Source organism: Xiphophorus maculatus, chromosome 6 (assembly GCF_002775205.1).
Source record: "Xiphophorus maculatus strain JP 163 A chromosome 6, X_maculatus-5.0-male, whole genome shotgun sequence".
NCBI lineage: Eukaryota > Metazoa > Chordata > Actinopteri > Cyprinodontiformes > Poeciliidae > Xiphophorus > Xiphophorus maculatus.
The window spans coordinates 3,004,344-3,019,148 of NC_036448.1; the positions used below are offsets into that span (position 1 = coordinate 3,004,344).

General features: G+C 39.3%; 1 protein-coding gene across 1 annotated transcript in view; it reads right to left on the reverse strand.

The window, feature by feature from the left end:
* pkn2 (protein kinase N2) overlaps nucleotides 1-14,805 on the reverse strand; it is a 41,148-nt gene that overhangs the window by 19,033 nt on the left and 7,310 nt on the right. The window contains exons 2-3 of the mRNA XM_023336144.1: nucleotides 6,970-7,134; nucleotides 6,673-6,808 (exon numbers count right to left, since the gene is read on the reverse strand). Of these exons, the coding sequence (XP_023191912.1) occupies nucleotides 6,673-6,808; nucleotides 6,970-7,134 (301 nt within the window). The remainder of the gene's footprint in view (nucleotides 1-6,672; nucleotides 6,809-6,969; nucleotides 7,135-14,805) is intronic.

Sequence of the window (14,805 nt, forward strand, 5' to 3'; positions counted from 1 at the left end):
TAAGCTATTTTATATAATGGTAACATCAACAATGTGTCTCCACTTATAAGGTTGAACTGAAGGGGAGACTTTTCAATGGTTACAGTACAAAAAAAAAAAAAAAAACATTAGTAATTTGTGCATGTTTTTGTGTGGTCCACTACTGTCTGGAAAACTCTAAGAAGGATTAGAGCCTGACTAAAACTAATTGGAGGTCAGACACATTCTGGGGTTTATGTCTGCTTATTTCCAAGTCCAAATGAGCAACTTCACGTTCAAAGACGAGCCCAAAAAGCGCAACCTGTGACTCATTAAATTTGCTAGTGACTTTTAAAAAAAAAAAGAAGCCCACAGCTGCTTATAATAATCGGTCTTCGCGACAGAAACTCAAAGTAGTTCCTGTTTCTCTACCAACAAAATGTGCATCTCCCTCTTCCCTCCATTGTTTACATTTCTGTCGCTGCTGATACTGCCGCATAAAAACGGCAATCACTCGACAAGACGCGTAGAGGAAATTAAATTAAATTCTAAAAGAAAATAGTAACGCACAGTAACGCAAAATGATTTTGATATGTAACTGTAGTCTGACTACTGGATATGAAATAGCAACGTGTTAGATTACTCGTTACTGAAAAAAGTGGTCCAACATCAGTAACGCGTTACTGACATCACTGGTAAATGAGGCATGGTGACAAAACATGAAACTGCTGCTGCACAAGTTATTCTACAGGTTGTTGCTAGGCAATCATAGAGTGAGTTAGTTGATGACACCAAGCTAACTTAGCTGGCCTTGAGAGGTTGAGCGGCTCAACCTCTGCCTGTATCCCCCAGAATGCCATGCGAACAGAATTCAGTGAATATTCTATATATTGAATGTTCTGGCAGATGTATTACCTATTAATAATAATAATAATAATGAAGATGATGATGATGATGTGTCTATCACAATATATGTTATGGGTTCATTGCTACTAAAAGAAACTAGTAAAAAATAGATCAGAATGGTTTAAATCACATTTTGCTAGACTGTTTTGACTCCTTTCTTAAAAGAAAAAAACTAATCTAATAAATGTATGTGCCTATGTACAATAATTAAACATGAAAAGAGATTGAGTAATAAATTAGTGTTTCCAATAAACGTTTGTAAACAGTAACAATAATGTTTGAATGTGTCTAAAATCCATGTTGTCAAGACAATGCATTATTAATCAGTTTCTTTTTGCTGAAGATACTTAAAGAGGCAGTATTATGCATTTTCTAGGCAAATAGTGTCATTTTATAGCACAATTGAGTAACTATGTTATTTTCAGTTGCTATAAAAATGCTTCATATATCAAATATGACTTAAAAGAATTTTGACTTTGTAATTTAACGTCTTGAAATCGGGCCTGTCTCTAAGAACTCCTGCTCTTACTGAAATTGCGCCTTCAGGAAGTTGAACAAGGTTTTTACCAGCATTGCACTGAGAAGTAGCTCATATAGTGAACTCAGCAGATGCACAATCCCACCAGGTATTTGCTAATTGCTGCTGGCTAGTCTGAAGGAGTTGAGTGGGAAAAATGAGGGGGTTGGTGGAGGAGCTGCGTCTTGAAGGCGGATTTAGGTCCAACCAGGCGTTTTGCACAGCTGAATGACTGCCATGCGAGTTAAAGGATTTCTCAAACATTTATCAAAGAATTAAGGCAACACTCTTGGAATGTTTTTGATGAGAGAATAACATCAGAACATGATGTAAAGCTCAACACAGTTGATTTTACATAACGCTATCCTTTTAAGAAAGATCAAAAGTTTACCTTACAGTCACAACTCTCAAGTTTCAACCTCATGCAACAATATGATGTTGCTGTTTCACATTAATGTAAGGAATATTTTTAGCAGCAATAGGAATGATTTATGCTGTTCTGTAGATTACACTAAAGAAATCAGAAACTGGCCACAAATCACTGATGTAACAGCAGAGTTAGCAGTGAGGTCATGTTATGTCAGCAGTGATGGCACACCACAACACATGTAGAAGAGCTCAGTCTGCCATCCAGTTTACGATGGGGGCTTGCCTCTCTCTGTGGGGGGTGTGGAATGGTTCAGGTCGTTTCCCACCAGGAATTCAGTGACCCCCACCCTGAGAGTGGGCCGTGCAACGACACAGTGAGCTCCTGAATAGTTGCAGGGCTGATGTCACCGCTGGACCACTGACAAAGGGGAACCCTCCCACATATTAACCCGGCCTGCGTCTGATAGGAAGGCAAACATGACTAATACGGTTCACTAAGCAATGACATCATCACTGGGCAACTCAGACCTGAAACCATGCTGAGTTTATTTCCATGGAGATGAGATATGATTGAAGATTAGAGAGTGGATCAGCTCCGAGTATTGGAATTCCCCTTAGAAAAGAGAGCAGATATGACTGGGGGAACCTGACTGGTGGTTCTGCATCAAAGCCACTGCTTCCCAGCCAGGCTATTTCTGGCCTCAGCTGAGAGGTGAAGAAAAGCCAGAGACCCTTCAGCAATGAACACTCTGGCCGACAGAGAAGGTCATTTTTATGAATTCTAGAAGTGAGTGATGTTCCTCACGTGTTCCAGAGCTCAGCATGACTTCAGATGGGGTTTCAGGTCTGAGGAGCTCAGCAATATTCAGACGCCCTCCCTCCGTCACTCTGTGATGGCCAGAAACATTCCATTGTTGCCGTGTCACTTATCCAGAATGCCCCAGTTCATCAGATAGGAGGTCCCAGAGTCAAGCTAAATTTGTTCCTACTTAAGACAGCCATTCAGAAGTCAACAAGTTTCCTCTCCTCAAACACACATACATTATTTAGATTGGGCCTAAGAGGCATTGTGTCCACAGCCAATCAGACTCAACTCATTAACTTTGATTAGAGGCCTGAGCCCAAAGTAAACCTGATATATTTTAATTAAGCTTCTACTGCTTTTGTTTTAGCCCACCATGTAAAGTGGGAGTATCATGTAAAGCCAAGCTTTTTTTTTAGCGTTATATAATTTTATAATGTTATTCCCTCATCAAAAACATACCTGGAGTGTTGTTTTGATTCTTTCATGCATGATTGAGGAATCATTAAATCTCCCGTGGCAACCAATCACTTGTGCAAAAAGTCTTGTTGGACCTAGTTCCGCATTCAAGGTGCAGTTTCCAAGCTTCCGTCTCCTAGAGCCCACCTCCCCCTCTGAGCTCCTTCAGACTAGCCAACAGCAATTAGCAAACACCCGGTCGAACTGGATATCTGCTGAACTAGGAGCTGGTAAAGACGTTGTGAAAGGGTTAATAGAGAAGCCATGTTGTGATGACCTCCTGAAGGCGGAGTTTCAGAAAGAGTAGAGTTTTTGAAAAGATAGATGCCCAATTTCAAGGCATCAAATTACAAAGACAGATTTCTTTTAAGTCACATTTGGCATTTTATATATACAGTATATATATATATATATATATATACTGTATATACACACTTATAACTATACAACTGAAAGTAGCATAGTTATTTGACTGTACTATAACATGGTACTTTGAGCAAGGGTGCTGCCAGGAATCCTGGGCCCCATGACAAAAAATTAAACCCCCCCGTCAGCTGCTGTAACAATTTTTGAGTCTATCTGACCCATCAAAAGCGTCACAATTTTAAAGGCTTGCAACTGCCTTACTTTCTTTGGTCCAATACTGATAACTGGCACAATATTTACTGCTCATAAATTTTACATGCAACAGTCCACATACAGTATGCAAGTAGGTTGCTTAAATTTTTTCTATTAGTTTTAGATTGCTGAAATGTCTCTCCCCACGAGCAACAGTCATAGGTAACATGCAAAATATACATAAAGCAATCCAGACTTCTCAAAAAATGCTATGTAGTTGCATTTTATTCAAGCTGCAGTATATAACTTTAATAAAAAATATGTTTCCTCCATATTTGTTAAAGCTGTCATCATGTCGTGCCAGTTTGTTATGAGACAGATAATCTGTGAAAGCAATCAATCTCCTCCACCTCCTTCCTGAGCTGCTATTACTGGCTAAAATAATGCAAGGTTCTGACCAAAACAACCAATCAGAGCCAGTAGGACTCTCTTAGTGCTGTCAATGAACCTCATTGATTCGCTGCTAAATGTGCTAATGGTGGAAAAACAACTTATCATTACAGGAAAAATGTTTATCTGCTGTCCTTGGTAGCTATGCTAAATAGAATGAGCATTCACAACAGGCTGCGCTAGCTGCAGCATAGGGATGAGCAGCCACATGAGCACTAAACAGCACTAAAACCCACCTCCTGTCACTGATTGGTTGTTTCTAGCACTGGGAGAAGGCGGAGGAAATAGATTTTTCACAGATTATCTCTCATGCCGTACTGTCACAACATAATGACAGTTTTAACAAATATGTTAAAAAAAAATTCTTTTTTTTTTAAAGTTACATACTGCAGTTTTAATTTCACTTAGGAGAGGACAGGTCAGGAGGGACGTGGGCTAGAGCTGCTGCTGACCGACTCATCTGTTGTTAAGTGTGGTAAAAGGTAGGGACAAGTTTAATATATGAATATGTTGGCAATTTTTTCCCTTAATTCATTAAATGCTAGTGAAACGGAGGCAAACAGTAGTCTGTAGCTAAGCTAACTATGCTGAATGGTTGATAATCTCACACAGTCTACCCACCTCTCTGAGAAAAACTGGGTTACAAATGAACACTTTTACCCTTTTCTTTCTCTGTCTTTCTATATTTTGAAAACCTAAATTTATTATTTTTCTTGGCAGCATAGTAACTGTCAGTCGTTCTTGTCTTCTACTGTCTGCTGCTGAACACCGTCGCCGTCAAGCTCCAAGCAGGAACGAATCATTTCGTGCAGATCCAGGGGGGTGTTCAGGGCAAATGGGTGCTTTTTGGTCTGGGTGGGATAACATTTAATTTTTACTGCTAAAAACTATTTTAGAAAACACAATCTAATTAATTTTGTAATTGACAGGCATCCTATCTCGCCTGCAAGGTGCAAGGAGCAAGGTGGGGCCATGCGCCCCTGCAGCGCGCTGCGCTTGTTACAATCTGATGAACTTCTGCATCCTACTTACTTTCTTTATTTCCTCAACAGGTCAAACCATCTCCTCCTCTATTTACACTATAATAAGTAGATTAACACAACAATGCTGTGCATTCTCGTTTGGCTTTCTCTGTGTTGTATGCACTGCAGGTATTTTTAACATCCGAACCAGACCAGACCAGACCATCCATCCATCCATTTTCTTACACCCTTGTCCCTAGTGGGGTCGGGAGGTGCTGGTGCCTAACTCCAGCTAACATTCCGGGCGAGAGGTCATATAGTGGACAGGTTGCCAGTCTGTCGCAGGGAAACACAGAGATAGACAACCATGCACACACACTCACACCTAGGGAGAATTTAGAGAGACCAATTAACCTGACAGTCATGTTTTTGGACTGTGGGAGGAAGCCGGAGTACCTGGAGAGAACCCACGCATGCACAGGGAGAACATGTAAACTCTGTGCAGAAAGACCCCGGGCCGGGAATTGAACCCAGGACCTTCTTGCTGCAAGGCAACAGTGCTACCAACTGCGCCACTGTGCAGCCCCCTGACCAGACTATTAAGTAAATAATTCTGGCCCGACCCGGCCCGAATTTCAGGTCGTGCTCAAGACATAAATCTAAACTAACGCATCTCCCCTAATCTACTTCCTAAACCAGGGGAATGTGACGGCAACAGGCCATCCGTTTGCTTCCATAACCCATCAGAACAACAGCTGCCAACAACTACTCCACAAGACAACGGCGGTAACAAAGGCGATCCTGAATGCTCTCAGCTGTTGTGCTTCAACTCTCTAAATTCCATTGTTGCTGACAAACGAACAGGAGAAGGCTTTCAACAGGCTCGGGGAGGAACAATCGGCAGCTCATTGTAGCTATCGCTGGAATGTGGGAATGCAACAATGTCAGCCTCTGGGGAATGACTCACCTCCAAACACTGGATGTGCACTCTATTAGCATCTGTAAGTTTATATAGGGCTTCTGACAGAACACTCCCAAAATTGTTTGTATTGTCAATATTTGTAGTTACAGTTAAAACAACTATGCAGCAAACGCACAGCTAAATGGGCTGACATGACAGAGGGAATGTCAGCCCATAACTCTTTCACCAGTATAGCTTAGTTAAACATTTTGAATAGCTGTAAGAGATATTGATTGGTGATCGACTGCTACTTTCGGCTGATCTTTTTCTGATCAGCGAACGCACATGCCTAAAATGTCTAGGGTTGCTGTAACAACTAGGGCTGCAATGATTCCTCAAATGATTCGAGTACCTCGATTATAAAAATTTGTCGAGGCAAATTATCTGTCTCGAAACTTCGCTAAATTATGTTTTATTACTTAGCGCACTGAGTTCGGGCCGGGTGATTATTTGTGTTGCGCAGCGCTCTCATTTCCGCCTAGGATTTGTTGACAAATGCTAAGTGTTAGCAACATAAAGTCCAATTTTCAAGTTCGGTACAGGGAATACTGTAGTATTTTACTGAGTTATGATGTTGCATCTTCTTATATTATAGTTCTTACAGAGAAATAGGTCGGTCAAAGTTTTGGAATAACCAGGGACAAGAACTGGTCACAAATATTTCATTGGTACAACTTGGATAATGAAGAAGTAGCTCATGAAGTCGATGCAGCCAGCCAGCTCTAAATACCTGCTAGTTCTTCTGGATCTTTGACCACTATGTGGGCGTTTAGTTCTTGCAGCTCCTGGTGGAGCTCCTCCACCTTCTTGTTAGATTTTTTAAGCATATTGTCCACATACGCCAGGCTCTTCTTGTCTGTGGTGACCTGACGGAAGAATGAGAAAGTAAAGGAGCACTATTACATCTGTTGGGTGGTAAATTTGACAGAGTAATAGAAAGAGCTACAAATTGGAAATGATTAAAGTTTGGTACTACTTTGCAATCAAGTAAAATTACTTTTTTTGCAAGCAATATTTTTGGGGTTACCTTGCGCAGGTTCTCTGCACCTTCTTTGATCTTCAACTCCTTGCGGATCTCACGACGGATCTGATCCTTGATCTCGTCCAGCTTCTGCTGGACCATGGTGTCAGATAGGTCCAGGTTTTGTCCAAGACCCAGTCGCTCTGCCACCAGCTGGGCCCTGGCATCCCCCTGGGAAGAAAAGGTGAGAAACAAAACGAAGTTGAGACGAGGAAACCTGGTATGTAACGCAGAGGGACGACAGAGAGGAAGGAGGCAGAAGAGAGGGACTTCTCACCCTACAAGGGGTAAGATAATGCTTCTGCATGTTGGTATTCCTGCTAAAGCCTTTTGTTCCCCCCCCCCGATTTTTCTTTTACAACAATCTTACAACGTCCTGCAGTGTGTGGGTGTGTTGAATATGCCCGATATAAAATCGGGCATATTCAACATTGTCTTGGCCTGATTATCGCAGCCTGTGGGGTTTTCCCTGACGGGGAGCGAGAACGCAGCCTGTTGAATGTGACAGGTAACCAATCAGAAAGCGCGGTGACGTAAGAACGGAGGGGAATCCCAAACAGTTGACATGGCAACTGAGGGTCCGGTAGACATCGGAGGTGACATGTGGAAATGTTTGTTACTATATGTAAAGGTCATTTTTATATACGTTTATTAAATAAACATATACGGTTATTTTTGTTCAGTTAAAAATGTTAACTACAAAAAAACATAACTCGCCTCCAAATCAAAGTAAAGCAAATAGAGCGGCTGCTCCCGCAGTCTTTTATCAAACGCCTTTTCTTTTTGTTCCGTCTTTTATCGCTTAAAATGAGTCCACAAACTATCACTGCTGCTTCTACATCGTCATCCGTGTTTGGTTATTCTAAATTCATGTATGGTATGTTGGGGGTTATACTAGATTTTCTTCTGGAATCGGGATGTTCACGAGTGGAATGTGTGTGGTGTGTTGCTCCTGCCGTGTGGCTGGACACACAAACCGATCGAACCTGTTGGACTTTTATCGGCTCTGTGGTCACAGAAGTTTGGAAAATCGTCCGACAATCCTTAAATCGTGCCGTGTGAACCAGACCTAAAACTTATAAGCTCCACTCCCCTCATCTCGTCTCGACCACTGCCCTAACGCTCTCTGACTCTGGTCGCTATGGTAGCGTCTACATATCCCTTCAAAATAAGATACAGATGACAGCATGTATGCACCACAAAAACGAACATTTTATTTTCGTGAAAATGTTAACTTACGATAACGACTAATGGGAGCCCTGAGCTTGTTTCTCTGCAACGAGATGGTCCCATCTGGGAGTGATGAGAGACAATGACACCTGAAGTGTTGCTTATGCACAGGGTGTTTAGTCTCTACGTGGCGAAACAGTTTGAAGGCTTCATTGCCTCAGTAACAAGCCGGTCATCATATCATGCAGAGCCGGCTTGGAATGTGGGAATCACCTGCCGGGATAAATCCATTCTCCTGTCTCTTCTCTGGGACTTTTCCCTTCCCAAAGAAACTTTCCAAAGACATTTGATCTGTTTCTTACTCATTTCGCTGCTTGTGGGCTCAATGTTGGCGTGCAAGACGTAACCGAGAGAATCCGGTTAAAGGATTTTCAAAATAAAAGGTCCTCCAGACTCAAATAATACATAAAACGGAAATATTTAATTATTTCTTGTGCGGCCCGGTACCAATTGGTCCACAGACCGTTACCGGGGGGCTGGGGATCACTGATTTAAATGTTTGTTCATTAAAAGGAAGGAAATTGAGTTTATTGCAATTAATTAAGGAAGGATCTTTATGTTAATTATTAGAAAAATATCAAATAATAATTCATTTTTAAGTAATAACATATATTTTACAATTGTAACTGTTGCAGTGTATGTTGCTGTTATTGTGCAAATATTAAATTACTTTTTAATGTAATCTGGTTATTAGTCATAGCAACTTCACAAGTTAATTCTTGTCTTCTCATTTTGGTTAAAAGGATCAAAGGGAAAGTGTAAAAAAAAAAAAAAAAAAAACCCAGCTCCTTGTTTGCATAGTACTGAGTCATTCTAAACTGCCAACATTTTTTTCAGCATATCATATTTGCACAACTCAGCTGCCCTAGTTTTGCGTTGTGAAGATCTGTCAGTTCCCACTGGGCTGGAGGGCAAGTGGCTGCAGAAAAGCCTGATGCCTGTGGCAGTGAAAAGGTCTTCTGACCAAACATGAGGCTCAGCCGTTCAGCCTGAGTGCTCTGGCCTCACTCCAACATAGTGGAGTTTTGAACTTGAGCTGCCTCCATACACCCGCTTTTCACTGCTGCTGTCAGTCACCAGTGACCTGCATCTTTAAAACCATCACCTTAACTTAAGGAGGATTAGCAGTCACTTCCTGAACGCCACAGCTTTAGAGGTCACCATGAATGCACAGCGATTTTGAATTAAAATAAACAACACGGTTCTTTAAACATAGTCAATATAGTAGTCAATATTTTATGGGTGATAAAAAAGGATCCATAACATTATTTTCAACACTACAAGGTCTAACTAACTGAATTGAGCCAATATGATACAAAAGCCTTTAAAACATTCATCATAGAAATGATTTAACCAAATGCGGAAAGCCAGTTTTTATCCTCTACTAATCTGGAACAAACTTCCAGAAAACTGCAAAGCTGCTGAAACACTGAGCTTCTTCAAATCAAGGCTAAAAATCCTGTTCAAAACTGCTTCTGATTCATAAGAACCGGAACATTGATATTTGAGGTACATTTGATTCTCAATTTGCTTGATAATTTTGATGACAGCATGTATTTTGTAGACCTGTCACAATTATCAATAAATCAATTAATCGCACGATTAATTAAAACAAGCTCAATAATTTCCATTTGCTTGATTTATTGTTTTCTCTTTTCTCTCTCTTTCTACCAAAAACTGTCAAGTCTTCAGTCTCAACTAGCCCCTTTTCTTGAAGGACAATTTTGTTTACAGAAACTTCATAATTCACTTTATTTGTTGTTTCTGTTGTTTTGTTTAGTTTATTTTGGATATTTAACATGTCTTCCAGTTCCAGTGATAAATGTTCATTAGAATTTAAAGTCTATTAATGTTTGAGGATGGGTTTTTGCATTATTATAATAATATATTATAAATATAATATTAATATTATATTAAATATTATATTATTTGAAAATGGTCTCAAAACAATATTATCATTTATCACAATAATTTCTTGAGGAATTTATTGTCCAGCAAAATTTGCTATCGTGACAGGCCTAATATTATATTTTTATGATGTAAAGCACTTTGAAATGCCTTGTTGCTGAAATGTGCGATCCAAATGAACTTGACTTTAACATTTATTCAACCTGCTTCAGGCAAATCTCTCTTTGAAAAACAAGTTCCTTGGGATTACTAGCTGTTTCTTACCACAACTTCATCAGCTTCAGCCAAATCCATCTCCAGATCAGTTGAACAAACAAGTCCACGCATCTTCTGCCGACCAGCTAGACCGTCATCGCGTTCAGTTCTATTACACAGACTGATTCAACGCTGCAAAAGACCAGGCTTTGCCGCGCTGGGCCAAGGCGGCAGCCAGACTCTCGGTCATTGACTCTGCCAGTGTCTGCTTTGCTCCAACTCTCTCACACAGACCATTGACATAAACAGGGAAGATAAACCGTCTGAGCAGAGACAGCCAAATCCTTCTTAGCTTCTCGCTCTGTGAGGTCACAGCAGCCCAGATTGGGACCTAATCTCACTCCACGGTGAGAACTGGGTTTAAAATTAACACCAGTTGAAGAATATCACTGGCTGTCTTCGGCACCCCTCCCCCCAACCAGAGAACACATGTGATGGAGGAGACACCCTGGGATCTCAGAGAGGTATTACTACAAAGCAAAGCATAGAGCTCAAATGTGTTGTCCGTGGAAATGACATCATCACTTCTACAGAACTGATAACATCAGTTCTGTACTGTAGGCATTACAAGCTGCGTTTCCATTGACCATAAAATTGCAAAAATTGGAATTGGGAAAAAAAATTGCCTAGAGGAAACACAAGAATTCCATAAAATTTGACAAAAAGTCTTCCCACTAAAATGAGGTGGTTTTTCGGCTGTTTGTGTATTTTGCAAAACTGCCATGGAAATACTTTTTCTGGATCTAACAAGATCCACAACCGGATGTTACCACTGGCAGAAACGACAAAGACGACAACAAGAAGTGGTAGGAGGATGATGACACATAATGTTTTTAAATGACTTATTGCGTGAACAAACTTATTCACATGTGATTTTAATTGCGTCTCTTATTTAATGGAAACACCACAATAGTGAAATTGTGTTTTTTTGACATTAGCAGAATAATGACAACGTTTTGTGTATGTTTGTAATGGAAGCGCAGCTACTGTGAAACCAAGGTTGTATTGGACTTAATTTATGCTAACATCACCAGACGTAACCACAATACACGACCATTTCCAGGGGCCTAATACCAAGAAGCAACTTCCACCTGTCCAGATTTTCTGTAACAGCTTTGGATTAACTAAACTAGCCATTAAAGTTGTACAATTAGCTAGTTATCAACTCGGTAAGTCGAGCCACGGTTGTTCTCTCAGGCGAAGCTGCTATTAGGGGATCAAAGACACTGACAAGGTGGGTGGAGAGCTCACCACCACAAAAAACTAAATCCACTGAGCAGGCACAATAATTCTCATATTTACACTGCAGCCACATCATTAAAGCATGAATCCATTAAAAAAAAACATTTGTGTTTTTATCAATTTGTGTTGTTTTTTTGTGTCATTTTAAATATATTCACAGCTCCAAGCAATCCCAGTATCAACATAATCACACAGACATGATGTGCTCAGTATGCATTATAAATAATATCTTTTCAAAAGGAGGCATTACAGTTAAAAAAACAGCAACTAATTAACAGAAACTAATGAAGTTGAGTTCCAGCTGTAGTTGAAAATGGAAAATTCCAACATCCTAGTCAGAATGAACTCAAAATGTCAGAAAGTGGGAGCAACTGCGACTACTGCCATATTGATACATATTGATTCAATATGGCTGCTCCTCTCATCAGCAGGTGCAGCTGTCAGCTGTGGCAGTAACCAAAGAGTGAGTGAGTGAGTTGATGTCACCAACCTAGCTTAGCTGGCCTTGCAAGGTTGGCCAGCTAAAGTCTTTCCTCTGCCTACATCTCCCAGAATGCCGTGAAGTTCTGGATCGGAGTTCAGTGGCTATTCTATACATTGAATTAGCAGATGTGTTATCTATATATACAGATTATATGTCTGCCACTATGTATATTGCTACTGACTTATTGTGCAGGCCTAATTTATCTGGGGGTTTGTGTGTGTGGGTGTGTGTGTGTGTGTGCTAATTCTTTTCCTGTTCTTTCAATGTGATTGGTCCTTTAATTCCATCAAAACACACATCCAGAGCCAGAAAACTTGTGTCCCAGTATTGATTTCATAATGATTTAGAATTACTATGACAAATCTGCAGAGTTAGGGTTTAGTCAGGGAAAGATCCTGGGTGTGTTGAACCTACGTAGTTTACTGGAGGCCTCTGCTCCTGTGATATTATCAAACAATAAACGGCTGAATGGCAATCATAATAAACACAGCTTGGCAGTTAAGCACACTTAATTCTTTTAAATACCTGGCTCAATAAAACTGTTGAGTACTTCAATGAGAACTTTCATAAATAAATATAAGGGACAAGTTAAATCAACGCTAGAATATAAAGACAGCTAAAATCTTCTATTACTGATCCTACAGTTGTATGTCATTTTAATAACATGCTACAGATTCGACACAGTATCCCTGGCCCTCAACTGTTGCTGCATATTACAGCTTTAACAGTCTTATGGATATTAAAGGAGCCCTGCCATCAGCTGGTGTTCAGTCCCAAGCTGAGCAACATGTTTGCTAAACTTCTACTTCCTTTATCTGTTTGTCTTTTTTCATGTTATTGTCCAAACTGTAGTCATCAGAATCAAACTACTAGTTAATTACTACACGCTACAGAGAATATTAGCTATAGTAATAAAAGATGAAAAGGTTAGGATAATTTAGGCACTGACGATAAATTGTGCCAGAAATGATTGCGATAAGCGATAATATTGCTGTTTTGAGACCATTTTCAAGTAATATATTGAAAATGGCATAATAAGTCAAAGAACAATGAACTTTAGTTTGTACAGAACATTCCCAACCTGTAACTGGAAGGTATTGCAAATATCCAAAATAAAACACAATCACTAAAAACAATAAAAAAGGAAATAAAAACCACACACAACCAAAACCATACATAAAATGGATTATGAAGTCTCTGAAAACCAAAATGCTCTTCAAACAATATGAATCATCAGAATGGAAATGATCTAGCTCATTCTAATTTATCATGCAATTAATTATTTATTGCGACAGGCTCATTATTGTTGTTTTAGAATCAAATAACTCTGACTTTAGTTTATGTAGTTTGAAAGTCACTCACCCGTTAAAATTCCAGATTTCTTAGAATTTCATATTTAAAATCATGATAAATCCAAACCTTTTGGACCTTTATGGTGACTTCAGTTCTCTAAAGTACAAGAGAAATAATTGACAACTCTATTAGAAGGGGGGAAATTGAAAAAGATAAAAAGCTGCAATAACATGGATGGATAAGTGAACACCTTTAACTGTACTGGCGAATAAAGAAAGGCTTTTTCTGTCAACATGTAAAGCAGTGTTGTCCAAAGTGCGGCCCGGAGACGCTGAGTGACACAGATTTGTTCTGATGCAGATGAAGACTTTTTATTTCCCCAATTTTGACAAAAGAAGCAATTGATCAATTAATTGCAATAAACTCAATTTCTAATCTTATGACAAAATTTTTTTAAAGCCAATTTTGTTGAGGGATCTCATCATTTTTTTAATTCATGGCTTCAGTTGTAAGTGGTTATATTTATTGTTTTTGGTTCTGGTGTTTTTATTTGGGATATGCAAAATATCTTCCAGTTTCAGTGCTAAGTGTTCTTAACAAAATTAACGTTTACTGGTCTTTGAACGGGAGAATTTGTGTTATTATGCCATTACCAATATATTAACTAAAAATGTCCTCAAAACAACAACATTATCGTTTAGCGCAGCAGTTACTGGGACAATTTATAGTCCAGCAGAATCTGTTATTGTGACTGGCTGGCCACAAATTAAAATCTTCTCACAAAAATGTTAGAAACATTGTCCTGTTTTAATTACCGAGATTTTTACTTTCCCTTTAGTTCATGATACACAGAACCACAACCATCTACTGACTTTTACACAAAAGACGACTTTGGTGCACCGACAGTAGCTTTTAACTACCGTACATTATTAAAGCCATTATACATGAAAAGTGACCTAAATCATGTTTTCATTACTGAGAACAGATTGAATTTTTATTTTTTCAAAAACAAATTAGTAAAATGATTGCCTTTCTGTCAATAAGCAAAAAAACACTCAAAACCCTCTTGAAGTTTTAGACCTACAATGATTTACACGTTCCTTTCCTACAAATAATAAAGTAAAATAAAGACTATTTTCTTTGTTTAAAATAGTCCATGCTTTCTTAATTGTTGAGCAGGGGGAGGAAAAATCGTCTTTAAATAAGTTTTTAAAAATGTTTTATTTTCTGCCCTGTGAATTCTCTTGGCCCATGTTACAAACAGTTTGGAAGGAAAGTGTAGAGGTAAACTAAACAAGTAGCCTTCTGCCTCCTGCAGCCATAAATCCAGGCTCTCTTCTCTAGGTGTTCACTTCTTGAGGAAAGTATAGTTTGCACATATTCTCCCTGATGACTCACAGTTAAAATGGAGGTTGTGAGTGATTGGATGG